Source organism: Syngnathus acus, chromosome 23 (assembly GCF_901709675.1).
Source record: "Syngnathus acus chromosome 23, fSynAcu1.2, whole genome shotgun sequence".
Taxonomy (NCBI): Eukaryota; Metazoa; Chordata; class Actinopteri; order Syngnathiformes; family Syngnathidae; genus Syngnathus; species Syngnathus acus.
Genome location: NC_051107.1, coordinates 1,227,059 through 1,253,237, shown reverse-complemented (window position 1 = coordinate 1,253,237; position 26,179 = coordinate 1,227,059). Strand labels below are relative to the sequence as shown.

Sequence of the window (26,179 nt, the reverse complement as noted above, 5' to 3'; positions counted from 1 at the left end):
GAGTGGGGCAAAAGTAAAAGTTTGGCATTCCTGGTAGCCCCGAGACTTTTTCGATTTTACTACACGTTGATTCTAATCATTGCAAGGTTTTGCTGTTCTTTTCCACAAAAAAGATAAAACTTCGTGTGGAGTCACTGGTTATTAATGGGGGAAAAAACTTGGATCCATGTAGAGAACAGCACCGTTATTTGATGTGGCTTTTGACTCACTAAAATCACCTGCTGTTTGCTAACACGTGGTGTGCCTTTTGGGATCTTTGGGGGATTTGGTATTTATCATAGCCATGATCAAAGGCACAATTTGTACGTCTCTGATTCCAAATTTAACACTCCAGGCCAATAGGGGCCACTATACTTGCAGCTAATGTCTTAGTCAGCTCCCCAATTTAGCAGTAAGGCAGCTGAAGCTTTCAGGATCCTGAAAAATCATTTAACTCAAAAACTGACATAAAATTGTGTGTATAATTACTGGAGCCACACAACAAAAAATCCTTGGGGACCCATGACTTAAATTAAGTCAAAGTCTGCTTTATTGTCAATTTCTTCACATGCCAAGACACACAAAGAAATCGAAATTACGTTCCCACTATCCCACGGTGACAAGACATAGTACACAATATACATACAAGTAAACAACACAAAAAAATAAAAACAAGAAGGCACAAACAATGAATAAATAAGAGTGATGAATAAATAATAAATAAACAAATAACATAATAAATAAGAGGAGTAAAAATGGAGCAAGTGTGGATACAGCAGACAGTCAGAATAGAGCGCAAAAGTACAGGACGCTACGCAGAAGGGGGGAGAGAGTTCAGGATCCTAACAGCCTGGAGAATGAAGCTGTTGGTGAGTCTGGTGGTGCGGGTGCGCAGGCTCCTGTACCTCTTCCCAGAGGGCAGAAGATCAAACAAAGAGTGAGCGGGGTGACTCACATCACTCACAATCGTGGTCGCCTTGCGGGTGAGATGGGAGGTGTAAATGTCCTTCAGGGAGGGGAGTGAAGCACCAATATTCTTACCAGCCGTGTTCACTATGCGCTGCAGGGTCTTCATGTTGTATTCAGTGCAGCTACCACCCCAAACAGCGATACAACTGGAGAGGACGCTCTCAATGGTGCCACGGTAGAATGTAGTCATGACGGCCGGAGGAGCACTTGCTCGCCTGAGTTTCCGCAGGAAGTACAGGCGGCGCTGAGCTTTCTTCGCCAGTGATGCGGTGTTGGTGGACCAGGAGAAGAGATCCTCACTGATGTGCACCCCCAGGAATGGTGCTGCTCACTCTCTCCACCACAGCACCGTCGATGATCAGCGGCAGGTGTTGGGTGTGACCCTTCCGGAAGTCAACAACAATCTCCTTGGTCTTGTTGACGTTCAGCAGGAGGTTGTTGTCCCTGCTATGATAGTTTGGGATTTTGCATGATAGAAGAAGGCCAATGCTAATTTTCATAACTTATTAGCCTCTGCTAACGAATGTCTGTTAATAGTAGTAGTTGTCGTATCATTATCTCTTTATATGAGCTAATGTTGCTTCAAATCCAACTCTCTTTGAAAAGTGCTGAGATCATGCTTGTAGCACATTAGCAATGTGCTAACATTTTAGCTGAATGGTTGCAAAGAGTGACTCCCCCCCTAAAATAGACCCAATATGAAGTGCCGCATTCAAAGCCAAGAGGATTTTGAATTATCACACTTTTGAAGTCAAAGGTCAAAGCGAATGTATAAGCAAAAAATAAAGCTGCTATAAAGTATTATTAGGGTATCATTAAGGAATCGGTCGAACAGCATAGCCAATGTTTCGCCTCTTTAGTCTCGTTAGCCTTAATCGTTTAACAAAAAAAAAAATCCCGAGCTTTTACTATAAATGCTTATATAGTCTTTTGAAAGTGTTTCAAAGCTGCATGTGTGCTACAATAACAAAGTGGTTGACTCGCCTAAGCATCTCTTGACACGACACTTGCGTCTGGATGAGCAGCTGCACCAAAGAAGTACAACTAACCATGTGCGATTTTCTTTTATGTCTTCAATGTCCCTAAATAGCAACACGAGAGATGAACTTGTAAAGTGACTCACTTAGAAGCCAATCATCTCACCAGCAGACCGGATCTGAGTGCTGATTCTGAACATGGTTGATGCACTTGCCAAGTCCCTTCGCGTAACATCCCGGGGCTGATTTTATTTTGCCCTGGCGCGCAAAACAAGAGCGTGAATCACCCAAAAGCTCGCCAGCCAGCCAGGCAGACAGTGGAGTCATTATTACTGTTTTCACTGGAATACATTTCACTAGCCGCTCAGGCGTAGGTGTGTTGTCGACGGCGAAGTCAAACGTTGGTCCGGTGCAATTGGCCTGCAGATGAAACCCGACTCTGTTGCGAGTCGCCGGCGCAAGCCAGCGTTTCAAAGCTGCAGGAAATCCATTAGCACCTGGCGGGACTCCCTCGGCCACCCCCCCCCCCCCCTCCCAATGTGGACGTTCACCTCCCCGTGCCCCACCCTTGTCCATAAAAGCTCGCAAGACCGCCGCACTCACGCTGTGACACTCAAGCCAGGAGATTCAAGCGTGTGTGTGGTGGTGTGTCCGTGCACACGTGGAGCTAGTTAGCGGCGAACATGCTGCCAGACAAGCAGCTGCTACGCTAATAGCGCCTGTTGAATGTACAGTAGGCCGTGGTTGAGCGCTGACTCCAGGTCAGATCAGGCTGGAGACCGGGCCAGTGCACCCGTGACTGTTTTTATCTCACACATGCCAGCAGAAATATGAACCAAAAAAAAAAAGAATAATCCATCTTTTTTTATGAGCTGGCAAGCAGTGTGTTTGCTTAAGCGCTGGATTTCACATCAACAATCCTCAGGGCAACTTTTTTTTTTGCAGAACACTCTGCCAAACTCCTTTCAAAGTCCATTTGTCTTATTTTGTTCTCAGAGTATTCCCGACTTGTCGCTGCCTTGAGAAAAGTCCCCTGCACTTGATTGAGTCTGGCAAGCCAGAGGGTCAGGGGCAGTTTACTCTGGCCCTCGTGTTGCCTGACATCTCTGGAATCATTGTGAGATAAAGTACGTGTTTGCTCATGTATCAGTTTTGTTCAGGAAGTGAACTTTGTCATCGGCTTTTGAAGCAAGTAAGGAAGAGTAAGTCCTTGATCTGGCTTGTGTTTCCAGGGCTGTGTGTAGGATGGGTCGAGCTGCTTCCGCTCATATCATAGCCACCAGAGCTCCAGGTGAGTTTCTTTTCCCTTGTCGGAAAGAAAATGACCTTGGTGTTGGGCTGGAACCCGAGACGGTAGGCCCTTAGAAAAGCTATCAAAAAGCAGTATGGTCTTTGGTTCCCTTACCAAACCAAAGCATAGCCAGCAAACCCAACAAACAAAAGTGACTGACTGACTGACTATGAAGGTTTCGTACTCACCAGCCCCTGAATCTGAATCTCGCCCGGCCTGCCAGGTTATCTTAAAGAGTCCATCGGGACTTTCGTGGCCTGTTTTTTTTTTTTTGTGTGTGTGCTTTCTTTCAATGCAGGTCATTTTGATTTTCATTTCATGTATGTCCAAACGTTGTGAAATATACAAAGCCGTCCCTTCACTCCACTCTCTGCTCCTCAAGTTGCTTGCAGGGCCATAAAGTAGAAGCAGAACCTCGAAAAGGAGGTCTTGGCATCCACCATAGAATTCTAGAGCTCGCCCCCCCCCTTCCCCCAGAGGCCAGTCCAGGCCGATGGCTTCTGAGACTTTGCTCGCTCTCGACCAACTTTGGCCAACATGTTGCATGCATCACTTCTTATTTTGTGCATTCCTGACGGCCGCATGGCTCAGCAGCGTTTTATCTCACCCCAACAAGCTTTATTGAAATCCCAGACCGAGGGCAGAGATCACCTGGCTCTCATACTCCACTCTTGTCCAAACATGGATTTACACTATCAGGAACTTCATGACTGACTTTGGATGAGCGATTAATGCCTCCCAGAGGACGCGCTATAACATATACAGTAAGGTTTGTTGCTTCAAGCTCAAGTGCGTTGCAGGATTTATGTGCGGTTCTCCAGAATGCATCCCGTTACAGGTGATCTGCTGTTCCACGTAGGATGAAACACTTCACTTGGATCTCCTGAAAAAAGAACCCGCACTCTGTCAAAGATTATCATCTAGGCACTACTACCAGACAAACCCAAATAAATTACCAGACTAAAACCTACAGGGAGTGCCGCGAACCTTCTACCTGTGGAAAAATGGGATTATTTAAGTCAGCTGTTTGGGCGGTCGCTGCTCACACTCTACCGTCTCACCAGCTCGCTCATGCGATCTAATTGGATTTATGTGCGGGAATGTTTTCCAAAGACGCACTTGTGAAATACGTCCACATCTGCTGGCCATTAGCGGTGGACATAACACACAACAGAGAGAGGAAAGCCCCCGACGCCTTGATTCATTGGAGTGCGCCTCGGCCTTTATTGCAGGCGGAAGAAAATGGCCTTAGGCCTTATCTCCCCGTCCCCGTCGCGGTTTTCCTCCGGCCGTTGGAGCCCGCACTTGATTTCTCTACCTGCTTCCTAATACGGAACATCGCAGCTTCCATTTTCCTTCCATGCAATTTCTTTTCCATCTGCCGCCGCACCCCGATGTATTCACGTTCGCTGCCCCCCGTCTCGCTGCTCCGCTCAGACAGTCGTTTATCTACGTCAACAGGACTTCCATCTCCTCTAAGATGGCTCCCCAGGGCCCGGGATGTCCTCCTGTTTCATCCCTTCCGCGGGCACCGGGAGAAGCTAAGCAAAGGAGGTCTGACACCCCGCCCCCCTGACCGCTCATCTGTCATCTGCAATGGGAAAGGCACTCTCCTAATTGGGGGGAAAAGTGTTGAGGGGCTGCGAGGCTGCAGGGGTGGACCTTGTTATTCTAGTGTTGGGCGGGTCAGAGGTGAAAAGCGGGAGATCACACCGGTGATTAGCCTCCTTCATGTGCGAGAGTGCGGGGCAACGGAGCGGGTGTGCCGGCCAGCTGGGGTGTAAAATAATTAGACGGGTAAAGTCCGGCTTCGGCGTCGTTAATGGTGACACTGTGGGTCAAATGTGGGGACTCCCCAGCGAGGCAGAGTCTCTAGCATCTGAGGAAAACTGATCCCCTTTGAAGGATCGTTCAAAGGATGACACTTTGCAATTTTGTTTTGTCTCGTTAAGGCTTTTAATCGTTGGTATGTTGGGAGGACGAGCGGAATGTCTATGTAGTGGTCTTGATCAAGGTACGGTCTTGATTCCTGTACCGTAACTATTGGACTCGAAGATAATCATTCCCAGGATCAGGACTTGACAGGTTCTTCTGTGAAAATGTCAAGGCTAGCAAAGCAGAACCTTTGAGGGTACCAGCGCATTGTCCAACAGTCCAGAATCGCTGGGGAATAATCAGCCACAAAACAAAAGGATAAAGATCTTTGGAATTGTCGCTCAGGTTGACGGCAAATTAGCACAAACTCATCTGGGGAGTTTGTTCGCGTTTGCGTCAAAACGGACTTGTTAACCTAGCGCTTAACCCTACCAAGTATATATAGAATGACTGACGTTTTGGAGACTTGGGGGGTCTCGAATGGGACTACAATCGGTGGAAGCTAATACTCCCCTCGCTTTGGTATGTTTGGAAAGAATCACTCCCGCCTCCAGCACCTTCCCCCCCCCCAATGAATGCATAATCAGGCATCAAGACTTAACGTATCTACCTGAAATGGTGGATGTTGGGGCTAGCTGTACTTCAAAGAGTTGGCAGGCGCACCAAAAAAGATGTTTTTGCGTGTCTGGATTTCTTCTTGAAGCTGATTGACAGATGTGATGTGAGCATGCCTCTACACCTGCCGGTACTTTCCGACACACATGCCGACCAAAAGGCAGAAAAGCCCAAATGACCTGCACACGTCTTAATGAGCCCTTACCAGGGCGTCTGGCATTTGCCTCCAACCATTCCTCCACCACGCCGGTCTCTCTCTTGCTCTCTGGAGGGTCCTAAGACTGCCGGCCATTAACGGCTCAAGTGTGGATTTCCTGTCAAGTTCGGGTGAGGGCCCAACAAAAGTCCCGTATGCTGGTACCTGAACTGGATCACTTCCAGCTGACCCTAACCCTAAACATACGCTTTACTGGGCCACCAGAATATCCCCTTTAAGATGATGTGCCACCCTTTTATATCTATGATGTATTCAGATAGCTCTAAACCGGGTAGAAATCCCAAAACGTTCGTACTACGATGATTGATTGGAAGTGAAAGTTTGTTTTTGAGCATTTCCTGCTTATGTGCTTCGGTACCTGAAGGCGTTTTGCAACTGGCTGAGGATCTCGGTGTTTTGTGCCAAGTGGTCTTTGGCACGGCCCGCCAAGAATCCCATCTGTTTTTCCGCGGCAGCCAAAGTGAGGCAACGGGGACGAACGCACGCGGGATCCTGCTCTTACAATTATCCCGTTTTTTTGGCGTCGGGTACTCGTCTGAAGAAGTTCGAGCGCTCAGATTTCCGACCAACTTACAGCAAAGTATGTCAACAAGTGACACGTTGAGATTCATTTGTGTTTTATCTGGCTTGTAAATCAGCTGCAGGACAAACTGCAAAATACCTATAGTCATCCATCATATTTGTATGCATGATTAGAATTGCAACGTGTATTCAAAGTCTTTTTTTATTTCTTAAACTGAAATCCATCAAGTGCTCTCATGCATGGCGGTTAAAAGCATGTTCGTCACCCTTCATCTGGAAGGTAATGTTGAAATAGGTACATTGGAGGATAAAGAGACTACATGGCAACAAAATTGAGCAAAAAACAAAATCAATCTTTCCATGGCAACACGGGTGGGGAGATCTACCAAAAAAGATTTTACAAAAAATATACACAATGTATTATGTCTATTTTATTGGATATAGTTGGTATCAAGTCGTATGTACAGTACAGCATACATGTGACAAAATATGTTATCACCAAACTAGATTTAAGTTAAAAATATTTATTTTCTACTTTTTCCCCCAACAATTAAAAAAAAAAAAAACTGAAATAAGAAATGAACACGAATATTTTTCGTGACATTTCTTAAACCGAAGTCTGGTTTTATTTTGAAAGCAAGCACCGGACGTGGCTTGAGCCAGCATGCACGTCAATGCGCTTGACTCGCGCTCCAGACAGGCGCCTCTGGTAGAAAAAGTCGAGTGAAGTGGGCGGGTTGAACCGAGGACGCGCGTGGACTCTACCAGCGAGTCTTTGGGCGGACGTCGGCCACGCAGGACGTTACATTGGAGCATCCCGAAGTGTGTGTCTCACTCCGCGCAACAAGCTGCCCACGCACACGCACATCCCGCTCAAGTCCACCATGAGGACGCACGTATGGATTTACCAGGCGCTGGTGTGCGCGCTGCTCAGCCTGCTGGATGCAGGTAAGATGATGCCGAACCATGGGCAACTTTATGCTCGCCTCCCCGCGTGTGTTTTCCTGCGCGTGTGTATCGATGTGATCTTTAAAAGTGTACTGAAAGTGTTAAATTAGCGTTTTTTCCAGTGGACTTTTGCGTTGACTGACGCACGAGTGCAGCATGACATTTGATGACTTTAAAAGTGAGAATTTGTTTTTGGAGCAATTAATGAGTGTTTGGCACAAAGATTTAATATTTGCTCTACCTGCAGAGTAAAATCAAGAGGCCTTCTTATTTCCTTTTATTTATCATTGCATGCCAGCATAATTTGCATTGCAGCACTAAAGTTTAGAATACATGAGGATGCTATCATTTCTTACATAAAAGCAGAAAATCGCTCCCTTAAATAAAATCACGATCCACTTGTCGGCTGTCAAGTACATGCCAAAGCAACAGGTGGCGCTGTAATTTAACCAGGGTAATTTTTGCCAATCTTAAACCTGATGAAAGACATTTTGGTAAAAGGTGTAATCAGAACTAATGGGGATATAATTTTTAGTCTGTAGACTGTATCAAATATAAAATATTTTCATCTAGAAAATACTTGCAAAAAAATTGGTAATTTTTTTGTGGACATCAATTATATAAAAAAATATATTCTGTAAATCACTATGGCTGCCCTTCATATTTCAAGATTTAATGTTCTCTTGAATCCCACTGGAATGGAATCATAATTGACATCATTGATAACAGCTGTATCGGTCCCACCATTTATTGGCCCCAGCGCAGCCCACCCTCAACGATCCATGCGTTTCGCTCACAGCAAAGTGCATTTTAGACCTTTGCCGAGTGTGAGGAAGAGCTTAAGTGAAATCTAATTGAGCGGGCCTGGCCAGACACGAGGACTGCAACAACACTGTGATGAGTGCCAGATGTGCTGCACTCGAGCCCAAACATTAATAGCACGTCAAAAGTAAAAAAAAACCCAAAAAATTCTAAGCGTCTTTGCTACCACCGCTCGTGTCGCTTGTAAAGTGAAACGAGCGCACGTTGTAACCAAAGCCCGGTTTCTATACAAGGTGGAGCCGCTCGGCAGGTGGAAATGAACACGGGAGGATTTGGGCTTTTAAATTATGGCAGTGTCCTCCTTGTGAACCCCCTCATCCGCACACGTTGTCTTTACGCTGCTTCTCTTCATGCGGTTCTCGCTGAAAAACTGAGGCCTTCGGAATGAAGCGAGAGCGATGGCAATGTTTCAAGTTGCTTGTCACTTTTACGGCGTTTACTCGTGCCATGTCTCCTCGCAAGATTTTACGAGGGAATACATCATGCTAAGTACTATAATAGCTTCCAAATTGACTCCTTCTCACATTTTAACAAAGAATTTTGTTCCAGAAACGGTACATTTGGTCGGAATTTAAAAGCGTTGGGGCCAAAAATCGGACGGTTTTCACAAATGTTTTGCTTTGATTTGAAATCGGAATGCATGCAAGATATATTTCATTTTAATCATTTTAAAGTGTTTTGGTCGAATTTGACTATCATCCAACATTTGGAAAGCGTTTTAGACTTTCGAGCGAAACTCTGCGAGGGAGTATAACAATTTAGAGTTAACAATTATACAATTTTGAATAAAAGTTCACCTTTGGCTAAAATAAAAATTGTAAATTTGCTACTAGTTGCAAACAATCTGATAAAGTGGCCTTTTCATATTAAGACGTCTATAGCCGTCAATGGCAGTGAATGAGTTGATTGTTTTTGAAAAATTACACAAATAAAACTTTGAAAGTTTCTTCTTCATATTCTCGTCAATCCTGCTAAAAACAAAAAAAAGTTGATACGGCGTTTACAGGTTACTTTTATTTTTGCGGGGTGTCAAAAAAACATCCCGACTTATGATAGTTTTAATGAAGTGAAACAAAATTGTTGTGAAAAACGTTTTGGGTGATACGTTTAGAAACGTGATTGCAGTCTTTCGCCCATCAGGTGACTGTCGAAAGAGCAGACAGTCTTTGCAACGCTATGAAAAGTCTGACAACCACCTGCTGGTCTGTGCCGAGTGCCCGCAGTCTCCCGTGGTGCGCAACAGTCGCTCGCAGGAACATTGCGCCCACAAGTGCAAGAAAGTCAAGAAGCACTTCAACTGCAGGTGATAGTCCGGCCCTTCTAGTCATGGTCCGTTTTTGTTTCCTTTTTAAATCAGGCGTTCATCTTCTAACATCTTCCTGTGTGCAGGGCCTTCAACTTCCACAAACACAACAGGAAATGCCACTTGCTCCCCTTCGACCGGTTCAGCCACGGCGCACAGAAGCAGGCCGGCGCCAACTTCACGCTGTATGAAAAGAAAGGTAAACAATTTGGCTCCTTCAACGTGACGTTAATTCACGACTCTTTGCGTTTCGGGAACACACGAACACTTGCATGTTGACACAACAAATGCGTTTGAAAAGGACACTCGGCAGTGACGCGTAAACAAGCCCGTAAAGTATCTTTGTTTACAGTCGTAGCGCCGTGCGGCCTGTGGAATCTAGCACTTGAGAATTTTGCGGAAACTCCCCCTTACCAGCAACCCTGGTGACATTTAATGAACCCTGAGAGTTGTTGTGGGCAGAACATAAAAAGCTCTGATTGACCAAATATGGTCAATGCCAAAATATGTTCGGGAAAATCGTCCAGATTATAAGAACAATGCAATATGAAGGGACTCTTTTAAGTGGTTTTTACTCCACTCTGTTCAGATTACATAAGGGAGTGTATCATGGGACCCAAGGACAACTACAGAGGGAGGAGGTCTTGGACCAAGTCGAACATAACGTGTCAAGCCTGGTCTGATAATAACATCAATGAACACACGTAAGTACTCCCTCCCTTTTATACCTTCAAAATGTCGGAAAGTCACAGCTAAATTTGTGCCTGCAGGCAAATACCAAAATCTTTTTAATAGGTTTAGAGTTGGGGAGAAAAATCATTATTTATTTACTGCTTTTTTTCATGAAATTAATAAATCGGCTGTAATTCTCAATGCCACCACAAGGTAGAGCCGATCCGCACCTCATAGATGCGAATTTATTTTGCCAGTCAGGAGTTTTTCCATTTTTTTTACAACTCCGAATGTAACGAACATTCGGAGTTGTAAAAAAATAATACACAGAGCTTGGTGTATTAGTTATAAAAAATCGTAACTAGTTCCTTTTTTACAGTCAAAATTCTGACATTCATTATGCTCATCTTTGATTCTAGAGCGCTAGCAAGCTAATGTTAGCGGAAAATTCTAAGAATCTTTTCCATACAAAATCCATCTGCCAACATCATTGCATTTTTGCCAGCCTCTTTCAATCTTCAAATCTCACAAACAAGGGCTAGCAGGCTAATGCTAACCGCATAGCCCATCAATCTGTCGTCTTGGTTTACTCTTGCTTCTTCTTGCTATGTTAATTTGACCATGATGGCACTAAAACAATTCTTGAGCGCTCACTATGGGTTAAAAACTGGCTCCCTCTTTTCTCACCATTTATCGATGTACCAAACGTTTTATACAGACACTCGTGTCCTTTTTTTTTTATTACTGTTGTAATAGTTTAATAACTTGCTTTCATAAATGTTCTATTTGTCTCTTCATTGTTTGCGTCAATGGGCTGAGGCGTCCTCAACAAAATTTCATTGCGCAATGGACAATGAGAAAGTCTTCTTGTTTTCCCTTCTGCTATGTGATGTACGCTTAAGTTTATTTGCGTAAGAGATGGTTCAGTGCCAACTTGTCATTAGCAGTGTTCATTAATCCCGTGCCGCAGGGAGACAGTGTTTTGAAGTGTTGCTAAATAAAAATGGCATTAAACGACATTTGTTAGCTGAGCTCGCCAACCCGCAGATAGGTTCCCCTCAATGAAACGTAGTAAATTCTTTCTTAGTCAGCGATCCCTCCAGATGGTAATCAGACACAGCGCCTCTGATTTTGACGGGATTTAGTGCCGCCGAGGGCGACCTAACCTTCCGCTGCACCGCCGCGTCAAAGCTCCCGACATATTTTGTTCATGCTTGATCAGACACAACGGCAAACAGCGGTGATTTCTCGCAATGTTTCCATCCAGGAATGTCCTTTGGACCTTGGGAATTGAACCATGTTGTCTGAGGAAGTGCATGTTGACGCCCAGCGCTACATGGAGGGTGAAATATTTCTCTGCGTGTTCATAACGCTGGTCACATAACTCAGCAAATTCACATGGACGCCAGGTGGTCAGCACCTAAAAATGACCCGTATTGAACATTCGTAACTGTCCAAAATCAGCCGTCTTACAATGACAAATATTACTGAATTAAATTTGCATTTTAAATATGAACACAACAATGTTAGCCAAAATGTTACAGTTCTGAACCTTAATACTGGATTAATTTGTCAGAATTAGTTTGCAATACTAAATGTATGTGCTAGCTTGGATTTCATCTTATCCAAAATTCCAAGTGGCATTTTTCACATAAGCTTTTTTACATTCGTCTCACAAGGTAAACACGCTAACGTTTCAAAAACGTGTCATAGAAGCTACAAGTAAAAACCCATACATCGATCTTCTTCAGTGTCATTCTCAGCTGTCATTTTCAGAGTCACAACTTGTTTTACTACTCCAGAGGCCCGACTTTATGGAGTATACCGTACCTTAAGTCGTAAATATTACCCGTAGTGGCTTTTGCAGGCATGCATCGCCTTGGTCGTGCCTTGCCAGTGCGTTCAAAGAAAATATGTGCGCATAGAAACATAGCGTATGTAGAATGTGAACCAACTCTGGCAGCCAGATAAATTGAAGGCGTAACTGGCTAACATCTGTTAGCGCAACATCATTGCGGCTAACTCGCGCTTAATGCGGCAGCCTTTTATGGACTCCTCACCACATGCGACCTGTTTTGTGAGGGGTACCGTGTACTACCTTGTAATACAATTTATTATATACTCGAGTATGACATAAAAACATTGACATTATAAAGAGGTTTAACACAAAGCAGATGTTTCGGGTTCTGGTGCCGCGTCGCTAAACAGGGGTGAAATTTTAGTGGCGTTTTCTTTTGGTTGTTTTTTTTCCCCATCGCGTCTCTCCTTGTTCTGGGTTGAATGATGTCGTGCATTAGTGTCGGAGCTTTATGTAAGCCCCGGAGCATGAAAGGGGAGGGGGAGCAGGGTTAGAGTAAAGTCCCCCAGGAAAGGAGTCATCGCTGAGGGTAGAGTGTTCGGACAACCTGCTGACAGGCTGGAAAAATCCGTAGACTTTTGCTGGGTTTTTTTGTATTAGAAGTTCACGGTCAGTCCGGATCGTCAAGATATCCTGATTTCCACACCTTGTCCATGTAAAATGTTGTTTCCGCAAGCCCGTTTCTGGTTCCTGCTCTTTCACTGTGGCTTGACCACGCTCACTCGTCAGAAGGGGGATTACATTTGAGGCTGCATGCAAAAAGGTGCAATCCGGGTCACGTTGGCTGAGCTATCACTTGGCGGTCTGTGCTGGCAGTTCCTGGTCCTGTTAAGCTCCATCACACATCTGGACAAGGTGTATCCATGACTTATATTTGGCATTGTTAAAAGATTGAAGATATCCTATGAAAAGACAGAGTTCCGTAAACATCAAGATCCCGGTTTGACACCTAAGCCTTGTTCTTTAACGGCTGCTTGACTGCGCCCAGTTAACTGAAGTGGGGATTATTTTTAAGGGGCACACGCAAATGCGTGTCACGGTGGGTGATCAATCACATCACGTTCTACGCTGCTGGTTTGCTCCTGGTCCTGTCAGCCTCCTTCACACATGAGAGAGCAGCAGGTAGCGCTCATTAAGCAACGGAGTATCAATGACCGATTTTGCATTCGATCGCAACAGTTTTTAATCTTGTAGCCACGGCTTTCATGCAAATGGGATTTGGATTTATTTTGCTAGGTAGCGAGAGCGGAACACCCTCATCTATACACTGACCCAGCGGCTTCCTGAAATTTATTTTAGAAGCTTACAGTTGTTTTGTCGACTTCCCTTTTGTAGGTTTTATCCCGATCGGTACCCAATGCAAGACTTGAGGGAGAACTTCTGCCGGAATCCCAACAACGACCCCGGTGGTCCGTGGTGCTATACCACCGATCCCAACGTACGGGCCGAGGAGTGTGGCGTGCCGCAGTGTTCGGAGGGTAAGACGCACCAAATGAGAAGTGATACGGGCTTGTGTTTTAACCATAAATAAATGTGCGGTTCAATGATGTCCGCAGACGTGTGCATGACGTGTAACGGTGAGGAATACCGGGGCAAAGTTGACCATACCGAGAGCGGCAAGGAGTGCCAACGATGGGACTCCACCAGACCCCACAAACACAAATTCCAGCCCAAAAAGTCAGTCAACAAATATCGACAAAAAATAGTCGCGGTTGGTTTTGCAGTTTTTAACCTCTGCCATTCATCTCCTGGTCAGGTACAGGGACAAAGGCTTGACAGATAACTACTGTCGCAATCCGGACAATCGCCTCCGTCCATGGTGCCACACCATGGATCCAAAGACTCCCTGGGAGTACTGCAACATCACCATGTGTGGTAAGGGCTCCGCTCACTCCCGGATCCTTCTCCGCGCTTTGTCGACAATTCATCTTGGCCAGTTTCAAATCTGCAAATAGCTGCTGTTAGCAAGGTATTAGGAGATCAGTGAGCGCTAATGGCAATGGGGAGACGATGGTTTTGGGTCTTGTGGATTAATGGCGACAGAAGGTATTGCTGGTTCTTTGCTGGTTTTGACTGTTTAAGTGGTGTTAGTATGTTTGGTTTCTCAATTTGAATGTTTTGTTGTGGTGAGTTGAGCCCTCTTGTTTTATTAGACAAGGGAACTGTTTAGAGTCTTGCTAGCTCGTTAGCATAGTCATGCTAAAAACTGGCTTGTCATGGAGGGCTAGTACAGTGGAGTTCACATTTTAGGTGTTATAGTTTTATTCGTAGCTACTTGGCTAATGGCTAGTCTAAATAATTGGCTTTTTAAAAATGTTTTAACTTGTAAGGTAGATAGCAAATCTACATAAAATCGAGCACATCACTTCATCTATTTGGATTTGTTCTACTAGTTGTAATGTCAAATTTTTAATTGGTTAGTTTCATTATAAATTGGCAAATTTACTAGTTAGCTAGTTTGCTAGCTAGTGGGATTATGTAAAATATAAACCTAAATCCTTTAATTGTTTAGGTAGTTGTTTGCGAGTACATTTTGAAGATGAAGTACATTTCCATTTTTTTTTATTAGACATTTTTATTTTGCCATTTTGCTTTATCCATCCATCCATCCATCCATCCATCCATCCATCCATCCATCCATCCATTTTCTGAACCGCTTAGTCCCCACGGGGGTCGCGGGAGTGCTGGAGCCTATCCCAGCCGTCAACGGGCAGTAGGCGGGGGACACCCTGAACCGGTTGCCAGCCGATCGCAGGGCACACAGAGACAAACAACCATTTGCACTCGCACTCACACCTAGGGACAATTTGGAGTCTTCAATCGGCCTACCAAGCATGTTTTTGGGATGTCGGAGGAAACCGGAGTGCCCGGAGAAAACCCACGCGGGCCCGGGGAGAACATGCAAACTCCACACAGGGAGGGCCGGAGGTGGAATCGAACCCGCACCCTCCTAACTGTGAGGCGGACGTGCTACCCAGTGCGCCACCGAGCCGCCTCCAGTTTGCTTTAGACTGTGAAAATCTTTGCAATAACACCAGCAAAAGGTTTTTGGCATTAGAAAATTGTATCACATTGACCTTAAAATGAGCCCGTGGAGTCATGGGAACATTCGCAACACAAAGATTCCTCGGAATTAGTTTCAGTGAAATATGCTCACAGACAAAAGGCGAGCATCCTTCTTTGTTTCTGTCCGTATGCATTGACTTTACAGTGCGTCTAATGATTTACAGGCAGGGTGGGGCGTTGTGGCCAGATGTGTGCATCCCTCGCACAGATAAAAAACACCGACCTGTGCTGCTGCCTGGCATGCGTTACTTCAAGAATCCTTTTTTTTTTCTCCCCAAACACAACCTCGCCTCCTTCATCTTCTCTCGTCTCATTTGTCAAAGGCTAAAGAAACACAGACAGAAATCCAGGGGGAAGAATTCCACCTGAATGTGTTTAGGATCGTTTCATTGTTAGGATGCTTTCAAAGCAAAAGATTCCCACAATGGGAAGATTCAAAGTGTTGGATGTCATAAATTTAACATTTATGTTTTCATAAAACAAAACACGAACATTTCCTGTGTGACATTTACTATTTAATATGAAAAACACACTTTTTTGCCTCGCTACCGTTTTTCTGTATAAGTATAAAAGTGTGTACTATGTATTTGTGTCGACGTCAATTATTTATGAAACAAAAGTCTTGGCAGTTGAACATTTAAGGGACCTCCTTAAGGGTTAAATGTCTTCTTGTTATTGTGGATTCCCAAGTGAGAAAGATTGGCTCGCTACTGAAATGATAACAGTGGCCACACTGTGCTATAAACAAATGCGATACTAATGCTAGAAATTCCCCAAATATCATGAATATTTAATATGAACTATATTTTGGGTAAGGTCTTGTTGCGGATGTCCCGGTGTGGAAGAATGCAAGGCGTCTGTCAGTGTTATGAATAAACAGAACAGTGGTGGGGGGTGGGGGGTTGCTACTGTTTTTGATCATCTGTCTCCATCTTAAACATGGCACATTCTTGTCAGGATTAATATCTTCCTTTTTCTTGTTTTCTTTTCTTTAAGAGTCCGACTCCAGGGAGGATCCAGATGTGAACGCCACGATGTGGTGCGTCCGCGGAAAGGGTCGAGAGTACCGCGGCACCATGAACGTAACTCCTGAAGGGGTGACGTGTCAGCGCTGGGACTCGCAGTTTCCCCACCAGCACTTCTTTCTTCCAGATAACTTCAAATGCAAGTGAGTAATGCGCCCTCGTCCCTCCCCCCCCTCCTCACCCCTAGGCCTGACATCTTGGATTCAGCTAAGCCTCTCTCTCTCTCTCAAGGGTCTTTTTATTCTGACTGTTGCCACGCCAAACAGATAAAAGATGGTCTTTTTGTATACTGTCATTGTGTTTGCTTTTGTCTCTCTTAGGGACCTGCGTGACAATTTCTGTCGCAACCCAGATGGGTCAGAGTACCCATGGTGTTTCACCAGCGATCCCAATCAGCGCAGAGCCAACTGCACGCACATCCCCAGGTGTGACGCCCAGGCGGCCAAGAAAACTGGTAAATCACTCTCAGGCAAAGCGCTTACAACGTGTCAGCCACGTGCTGACGTGCGAGGAATCTGGAAAAAAATTCACTTCTAAAAAAACTGGAAAATGTTTCCATGTTGTATCATAAATTGAAAGCAAAAAAAAAATCTTGTGTATACATTAATACTTTGTTTAAATTCTTTATGGGCTGAAGCGAATATTTTAGAATGATTTGATTATCGCTAGCGGGCGGCTCGGTAGTGCACTGGGTAGCACGTCCGCCTCGCAGTTAGGAGGGTGTGGGTTCGATTCCACCTCCGGCCCTCCCTGTGTGGAGTTTGCATGTTCTCCCCGGGCCTGCGTGGGTTTTCTCCGGGCACTCCGGTTTCCTCCCACATCCCAAAGACATGCTTATTAGGCCCATTGAGCACTTCAAATTGTCCCTAGGTGTGAGTGCGAGTGCAAATGGTTGTTTGTCTCTGTGTGCCCTGCGATTGGCTGGCAACCGGTTCAGGGTGTCCCCTGCCTACTGCCCGTTGACGGCTGGGATAGGCTCCAGCACACCCGCGACCCCCGCGGGGACTAAGCGGTTCGGAAAATGGATGGATGGATGATTATCGCTAGCTGATTTTTTTAGAGATATAGTATGTCTTATTCCACACTATTTTCCTCAGTTTGTGGCTTTTAATGAAATGGCTAACTATTAGCTAGTTTGCTTGTTGAGTGACAGCTCATTTATGAATGTGGTTATTAATATTACGTAGAATATTTTTCTTAAATTTGTTCAGTAAAGGCTTTGTCTTTCTTTGACCTTTTGTGGGATATTACAATACATTCTCATTAGCGTTTATTTTTGCTAAAAATCCGCTAATATCGATACCTTGTGTTGGCGATCGTCGGACATGCTGTTGTGATACTTTAGTTAGTTCCACACCATGGAATTCCATGTTTTTGCAAATTTCCCAGGATTCTTGAATGCAGCCTAAGAGGAGCCTTTTCCCAGAAGGCCTTAAGCAACACACTTTTGATAGCGCTGTCACTTCCCATGTTTGTCTGCTTTCTGTTGAAGCAGACCACACGTGCTCTGATCCCATTTCAAATGTTTTATTGCCTTTGAGAACACTCGGCGGACTTTTAAAAATGAGCACAGCACGCCTCCCGAATGAGCCCACACACTCGCGTTCGCTGATTGCAATTAGGCGTTGTAGGAGAAAGCCCGATTGCCGGCCCCCTGGGAAGGAAAATGTACTTGAAATAACAAAGTTTTCTTCTTCCGTAGAATGCTACGAGGACAACGGGGAGGCGTACCGGGGCACCTTAGCTGTCACGCGCTCAGGGATTCCTTGCGCCAATTGGTCCCTTCACATCAACAGGTAAAAAAAGTGGCAGTTATTGATTCATTTTGTGATTTTTTTGCTCTCTGAATGCATGCTTTATAGAAGCTCATTATGATTTAACAGTTGAAGGAATGTTTAGAAAAATTTGAGATGATCAACCGACCGCATAGTCAACGCAGCGCTTAGCTCGTGAACCAAAATTTTATGGGATGAGTATTTGGCCAGCTAAGCTAACAAGGCTAGCCATGTGCCCGTTACATTTTTGCAAATCTATTGCTTATTTCAGAGCCAACACAAGCGGCGAAACACTGGGAATGTTTCCTCGAGAGAGGGAGGAACATTCTTCGCTGCTAACTGATGAGTGTTTGTTGACAAGTGGACAAGTCCCCCCCTTTTTCTGTCCATGTGAAAATCCCTTTCATATGAATGGAGCTAAGCCTTGAAAACAAACGGCAAAAAAATAAATCGGAGGAAATTAGGGGTTCCTCAGGGGTCACTGCTAAGCCCAATTATTATTCCTGACGCTTCCAGGTTGGAATGGCTTAATTTACAGGAATTTTAAAAGCCAAAACGGCACGGGAAGATGGACATGTTCCAGAGCAGACCCCTGACCCGCGGGAAGTGCTTGGCGCGGGGCTGCAGATCAAAGCCAATCAGCGCCCCTCGCCAGCCAGTCTAGCCCGGCTTGAGGTGAGGGGTCGTCCCGGGAAGGAAAAAAGCACCACGGCTTGTTTAACATCCTCCTGGGAAGTGAAATTATCTTCACCTCTTGACAAATTGCCGTGCTTCCGTGAGCGTGTGTATGTGTGTGTCGGTCCCATCCAGTAATGGCTTTTCAGGAGACCCGCGAGAACAGGGTTCGCGTGCTCCTTGGATGGGAATTCCTCCAAGTGCGGACCGTGGAAGACGTGGCTCCTGGCGGTCTGAGAGCGCATACTTTCAAAGTCCCATGAGCGCTGTTGGCCAAACCCGCCGTTTCCTTGTACGGGCGCGCCGCAGTCATTGAAATGCGACTTTTGTGCCCCACGGTGGCCGCTCAGCGTGCAGTGTGTGCGTGTGTGTTTTGTGATATCCACTGTTTGCCAAATAACAAACAGAACATGAGCATCTATATTTGTGTGTGTTTTACAGCGGGGATTCTCACTCTACACTATCCCATGTAGGGCTGGACAAGAACTACTGCCGAAATCCTGACCGGGACAAACATGGCCCGTGGTGCTACACTGACCCGAACACTCGCCTGGCTTGGGATTACTGCAAATTGAAACCCTGTGAGTGGATGGCACGTCCTTATTTGTGTTGACGTTAATTAGCCTTTAAAATGCAAACCCCTCAATCATGCGGCAACACAGAACTACATATTTGGCGAGGCTGAAGGGAAAATTTGAGCCTGTTCCTTCAGCTCACTGCTACTGACGTGTTAGCTAGTCATCAAAATGCTAACGTTATGCCGCTAATATGTTGCCTACTTTCTGTCCTTGGCCACCTAAGCTAGCTTGGTGCTAGTGCTCGCAACATGTTCTCTGGTGTCTATGATGCAAAGCGGTCTTACGCCTGCTGTCCTTTCTTTGTTGATGGTTGACTTGGCCTGCAATCTGAAGTGCCTTGGCGTCCATCTTGATTTGTTTTGCATTATTTCCTTGTCACTTTGACACGGCGCATGACCGTAACCTTCGCAGGCACGCTGCCGTATCTCTCATGTCAGCTTGGAAAGCTTGGCCGCCTTAGCAACCGTAACTAAGGGAAAGGTCAGTGATGTCATCGGGCTTGATTAGAACGGACGACGTGGGAACTCTTCGGCAAGGCCTCAAGGGACGGCTTTGCGTTTTGCCCACAAATCCGCTTTTTTGGACCAGGTGCCAAGCGTTTGATCTGTGCTCGATCAGCACATTGGGTCCCAAAAAGCACACAAGGCCTCTGTTGCCGGGATTGTGTTTGGGAATGTTAGGAATGTGCGAAAAATAAAGTGCAAGCAGGTGTCAGGTGCGTTTTGACACCTTTTGGCCACCTGGCTAATTATCGGAGAAAGCAGATCAGTCTGGAGAGCCGCCAGTGTAACAAGTAGCATCTTGTGCTGCGTGGCTTCTTTTGGCAAACCAGAGGTTCTCGTTGTGTGCGCGATGTGTAAAGCTCTGCCAGCCTCCTGATGTTTACAGTCCGCTAGCCAAGTACACTGTACACCCCGCTCGCTGCCAAGAATGTTAACAATGTAGCGCGCAACACTGCTGCTTGTTAGTCCGACTGACAGAGAAACGCATCTGAGTAGCAGATGTGCCAAATCACATCAATCATCGTAATTAATTCATTGCTTGGATTTGGAATTAGTTCCACGATCACGCCTATTGGCAACAAAACTAAACAAGTCTGAAAGTAAATTTGCACATCAGTCGTGAACTTCTATCGGTCTAACAAGATTTTTGTTGAAGAAATCGAAGCAGCGACCTTCAGAGGACACAATTGAAACCAAAATTAAGAAAGGGACGGGAGTGCAACGCAGACCAACTTTAAACAATAAAGCTTCCTAGGTTCACAGTGAATTTTCATGTAAAAAAATTAATATATACGATAAATAAATATTAATAAGTACTTACTATTTACAGTATAATAGATATAAATCATATGTATACTGTGAGTAATGAATACATGAATAAATAAAACAAATGAAATAGTTAATTTTTGGTGGTAGAAGATGCAATTTTTTGCTTTATAAAATGTATTTAATAAAAATTGCTTGGAAATCCATGCTCTGCTTCGTTTGCTTTGTTCAGGTGATTCCACAACAGCCACACCTCCAAACGGTGAGTAATTTGACCCGCTTTCCACCGGCTTGCCGCAGCCCATGTCGTGATGGGCCTCTCTTATCTGGTGACATCCAGCGACGCAAACGCCACCCGGTCCAGCACCGACCGTGCCCAAGATCTCGTGCTTCGTCCACATCACCACTCGCATCGTCGGGGGCCACCAAGTGCGAGGGGCGGATGGTAGCTGGGTTGTCAGCATCCAGAGAGAGTGAGAGGCTTTGCTGTTGTTGTTTTCAACTTCCCGTGAAAGTTAAATAATCTTATGTTGTTTCCTGCTGTTGTTCCAGAAAGATCCATATGTGTGGAGGTTCTTTGATCAGAGAAGATTGGGTGTTGACGGACCAGCAGTGCTTCACATCCTGGTACGAACTTTTGAGGAATCCTGTTTACTAGGCTTTAATGGGGGCAAATGTCAACCAATTTTTAGTACAGGGTCGTTTTTGTAAACCATTGGTGGTATATATGTATATATATATATATATATATATGTGAAAAAAAAATTTAAGTCACGTATTCTGTTCACTTGTATTACATTATTTACACTTTTGATGCTTGATTTGCGAACTTTATTTTTGGGATTGATTTATTAATATAATTTCGTGTTTATCGACTTGATTGAATTAACTGGTTCTTTTATCTCAAACAAATTATTTTAGGTGCATTACCTGACTTGTTTTGGCGTGTACTTCCACCTTCATCAGAGTGAAGGCAGAAGTACACGCCGAAACATGTCAGGTAATGCACCTAAAATAATTAGTTTGAGATAAAAGAACCAGTGAAGTGATTAAAAAGGAAAAACAAAATGAACTTAGTACAACTATTGATTGAATTAATTAATTTTATTATTTATTCCTTTATCGAATGTATAGTTTACTGATTTAATGTGTTTATTGAATTCGTTTTTGAAAGTTATACATTTTATTTGATTTCTTATTTCACTTACCGTTTTTTCCATGTATAATGCGCCCCCATGTATAATACGCACCCTAGAAATGGCATGTTGATGCTGGAAAAAAGCCTGTACCCATGTATAATACGCACCCAAATTTTGACTCCTACTTAAGTCCGTAAACGTAAAATTATTTCAGAAAAAAGATCATCTTTGGGAACAACCGGATGTTATTCTGCCGGTCAGTATCACTGCGCATGCGCTAGCAAACTCGATAGCGAAGAAATGTTTCGGATTTGTGTAGGGTACATTGTGACAGCAAACGAGCAGGTGATCGAGCAAGCGTCTGATACGAGAGCATTGTGTTCGTATGGAGCGTGTTTGAAGTGAACAGCAGAGAAGAAAGCGCATCTGTAATGGCGGCCTCCGTATCATATCCGGATAAAAAAATAAAAAAATAAAAAAATAAAAAAATGTACCGTAATTTTCGGACTATAAGTTGCTCCGGAGTATAAGTCGCACCAGCCATAAAATGCCCAAAAATGTGAAAAAAAAACATATATAAGACGCTCCGGAGTATAAGTCGCATTTTGGGGGGCAATTTATTCGACAAAATCCAACACCAAGAACAGACATGAACGAGCAACAACAGGCTAAACGATACGGTATGCTAACGTGACAAACACAAACGAGGAGCTGAGAACGGGCCTGACGTAACATTCAGTTATTTAAAAAAAACTATTACATAAATAACACGTTTATAAAACCATGTGTGTCACTCCAATTCATTAAATCCATCGATCGTCCTTTGTCAACAATGCCGTGTGCCGCGCCGCAGTTCAAATTATTCCACAGGCCCATACAACGATATATAAACTATATTTTAAATAACTATCACATAAACAACAATATTATCAAACCATTTGTGTCACTCCAAATCATTAAATCCATCGATCAAATTTCTCGTCTTTTATCGATCGTCCTTTGTCAACAATGCCGTGTGCCGCGCCGCAGTTCAAATTATTCCACAGGCCCATACAACGATATATAAACTATATTTTAAATAACTATCACATAAACAACAATATTATCAAACCATTTGTGTCACTCCAAATCATTAAATCCATCCATCAAATTTCTCGTCCTTCATGTCATCCTGGTGACAGAGGACATGTCCAGAGGATATGGCGCTTTAAAGTGTTAATTACTTTATTTGATTTTTTCTCTCTATTTTTCATGTTTTGAATATGTTCAAGATAAAGATATCAAAGCATGTGAAGTGATCAACTATACTAAAAATAACATGTGAAGTGGTCAACTATACTTTAAGTAAGTGATGTGTTAATGATGAAGTAAAAATTTGTGGAAAAAAAACATAAGTCGCTCCTGAGTATAAGTCGCCCCCCCACCCAAACTATGAAAAAAAATGCGACTTATAGTCCGAAAATTACGGTACCCATGTATAATGCGCACCCCAGATTTTAGGACAATAAATTAGTTAAATTTTGCGCATTATACATGGCAAAAAACGGTAATTTATAATAGGTGATTTAATGTACAGTAGTTATTGAATTTATTAATTTCTTTAATTAGTTTTATTGTTGTCTGACAGAAATAATTCACTGTTCTTTGTGTATTTTTATTTATAAATTCAATGTATCGTATTATTAATTGATATGTACTTTCATATTAATTAATTGATGTAATTCATAAAAATAATGAGTTTTGTTTAAATTTGATATAAAATGCTATAATTATACAGAGTAAAATGTTATTTTATTATTAATTGATTGAATATACTCACTATTATTTATTAATTTATTTAATTGGTTTCTTTGACAAATTAATTTAATTTATTAATCGATTGAATACAGCTCATTGCTTTAATGTCATGAATTTTATTTGTTGTGTCCAATTAATTAAGCTGTCTTTTTTATATAAATCCAGGGCTTGTGGTTCTTTCTTTATAATGTGCTTTAAAATATATTGTTTTTCTTCTTGAATGTGTTTGACAGCGTTCCCGACCTGAGGGAATACAGCGTACAGGTGGGACTACGCCACCTGAACGAGTCGTCGCGTCACCCCAGACTTAAAATATCTCGCCTTATCTGCGGCCCGGAGGGATCCAACCTGGTCATGCTGAAACTGGCCAAGTGAGTTGCCAACATTCCTCCAAGTGAGCGCCCTTAGCTCCATTGTCAAGCATGACTATCTATGATTGATGCGTGTTCTAGCCCTGCGCCCGTGTCGGAGGGAGCCGCCACCATTCATCTTCCCGTCAAAGAATGTCACATCGCCGAGGGCATCAACTGCACCATGTACGGATGGGGCGAAACCAGAGGTAGTTTGTTTTTGTTTTGCTTTCACTCGCATTCAAAAACTGAAGCCTTCCCACAATTGCTGTGCTACGCAGATAAGGAACGGGAACGGGCGTTGAACGCCGTGACCATGCCGATGGTGGACGACGACAAGTGTTCGCGGATTAAGGGGGACGCTGGAGAAAGAAGGATTTGTGCCGGAGGCAAGAGAGGAGAAGGCGTGTGCGAAGTAAGGGAGTTTTAACTTGCTTGTTGCTAGGCAGATTTCATAAAGCACTTATTAAATTTATTTTACATAATGCTCCAAAGCAGGTGGGATTCTTAGAAGCATGAACGTGAACACATTCATTTCACTTAGGTTAACAGCTCAACTCTACTATCTCGTTTGCTGACACCCACGTCACTCACCGGGCAAGGCCCCGCCTTTAAAGCCATGCACCCAAAATCTGACTGACGCTACAGCAAAACAAGAGGATAGTGAGCCCAAGTGGACAAAAATAACATCTGTCTCTTGGTAGTCTAATTCATATTTTACTGATTTTTTTTTTTTCCTTTCTCCAGAAAGACAATGGTGGTCCGCTGGTGTGCCAGGAGCAGGAACGCCGTGTGGTGGTGGGTGTGAGCATCCAGCGCACCAAGTGTGCATCGTCACGGCCGGCACTCTTCGTCAACGTGGCGTTCTACTCACAGTGGATTTACAAAGTCTTCAAGCTTTACCCCGGCCCGGACACGAACTGACCGAGCAGGCCTGGAGAAAAAAAAAAACTTTGCAAGGAGTTATTTTTTTCAGGGAAAACAATCACTGACTACCAAATGGAATCTCCACTAAGCAAATGAAGATTGTGTGAAGCGAACCGTGACTAAGAATCGTCTCCTGGAATTTACTTGAATACTCGGACGGTGGTCCGTAACGGACAAGAAGCTTCGGCGTGCGATTGGATGCTGCTGTCAAGCTCCGAGGTTCTCGTGCTAATGCTTGTAGCATGAGCGAGCGGCGGCCCTCGCCAAGGCAAACATGCCTCCGCTTTCTGGAGGGAACTGCCGTGGCCCCTGGTGGGCTGTGTGCGGTCACTCGGTTATTTTTCTCTTTCATGCAAAGTGAAGCCTTATGTACATAACGGGACGGATATTCGAACGCGAGTTTATGGGTCTCATAGATCCAACTTCCCTTCCCATCACTTCCTTTTGCCGCTAATGATGTTTGATATATTTAAAAAAGAGAAGAGGTAGCTTGACTATATTTATTGTCGACTGCGGTCCAAATGGTTTTGGAATTAATTAAGACCAGATGAGCACATACACACAAAAAGAGGCTGATGGTTTGCTGGCTAAATGAAGACGTTTTTGGCTGGAAACTTTGTCAGTTAAATGGTTATTCATCATTTCTTTGGTTTAGGCTTGGACTATTTACTATTTACAACATCTGGATCGATTTTTCATGTGATGGAGCATTTGAAGGAATTGAGTTGAATATGTCATCTATGCAAAAAGCAATTCAGAACATTTAAAATATGTGGTTTTTAGATGTATTAGCAACAATTAGGGCGCAACCGATTAATTGGCAGGCCGATTTGGTCGACCGATTTTTCCTCTTTTAAAATCGCAAAAATCAACCAAAATTTTGCAATTTTTTTATTATACACATATTAACACATTGAAACATAAGAAAAATATAATGACATTAGAATATTCACTCTACCAAAAAAATTGGCAAAAATAATCAGCTGATTATTCTCTGTAAAATTTAACAAATATTGAAGGAAAAAAATATGTAAATCAGTCAAAAGCCCTGCCTGTAATTATTTTTATTCTTGTATAAAAAAGGAAGGAAAAAGAGATTTTATTCATGATATATTTTTAATTAATCAATCGCTTAATTGAATCCCGAAAGTCAGAATCTGCATCGGCGTTAAAATATCCATATCGGTAAGCCCCTAATAACAGTTTCCTCAACTGACTGTGGCATAATCCAAATAAGAAACAAATTTTTTTAAGTGTTCATTTTTTTTACTAACTCTTATTTAATTGCCTGACGTTGTACATAGCCCAGTGTAAAATTTTGTAAATATCACATGATATTTTTTAACATCACAGCAACTGGCTGAATTTATTTTTTATAAAAGCTGCTATTTTTGGCCCTATGACTTTTTGGTTTTGTGTTTTGTTCCACTTTGTTATTCCCATTTTAATAAAAAAAAAAAAGAAAAAAGGAAACAAATTGTGCCATTGCAGTGCAACACAATCGCCTATTGCTCGTATGATTTAATAAATG

General features: G+C 43.6%; 2 protein-coding genes across 3 annotated transcripts in view; both read left to right on the top strand.

Annotated features, from left to right (window-relative positions):
* Positions 1-3,276, top strand: part of cacna2d1a (calcium channel, voltage-dependent, alpha 2/delta subunit 1a) — a 52,871-nt gene extending 49,595 nt beyond the window's left edge. The window contains exons 40-41 of the transcript XR_005096385.1: positions 2,922-3,052; positions 3,158-3,276. The gene's annotated coding sequence lies outside the window, so the exon portion shown is untranslated. The remainder of the gene's footprint in view (positions 1-2,921; positions 3,053-3,157) is intronic.
* A 52-nt stretch (positions 3,277-3,328) lies between these two features.
* Positions 3,329-26,096, top strand: hgfa (hepatocyte growth factor a). 2 transcript variants are annotated; one of them, XM_037242615.1, is made up of 18 exons: positions 3,329-7,393; positions 9,356-9,503; positions 9,599-9,717; positions 10,108-10,222; positions 13,384-13,526; positions 13,605-13,725; positions 13,805-13,923; positions 16,111-16,282; positions 16,460-16,593; positions 17,842-17,935; positions 19,031-19,170; positions 20,668-20,697; positions 20,776-20,908; positions 20,988-21,062; positions 23,605-23,742; positions 23,824-23,930; positions 24,003-24,136; positions 24,469-26,096. In XM_037242615.1, the coding sequence occupies exons 1-18, from the start codon at positions 7,330-7,332 to the stop codon at positions 24,643-24,645; spliced, it is 2,163 nt and encodes a 720-aa protein (XP_037098510.1). In that variant the 5' UTR covers positions 3,329-7,329; the 3' UTR covers positions 24,646-26,096. The 2 variants fall into 2 exon arrangements, with proteins under 2 accessions (XP_037098510.1, XP_037098509.1); XM_037242614.1 differs by having other exon boundaries at positions 9,356-9,518; positions 9,605-9,717.
* Positions 26,097-26,179: the final 83 nt, after the last annotated feature.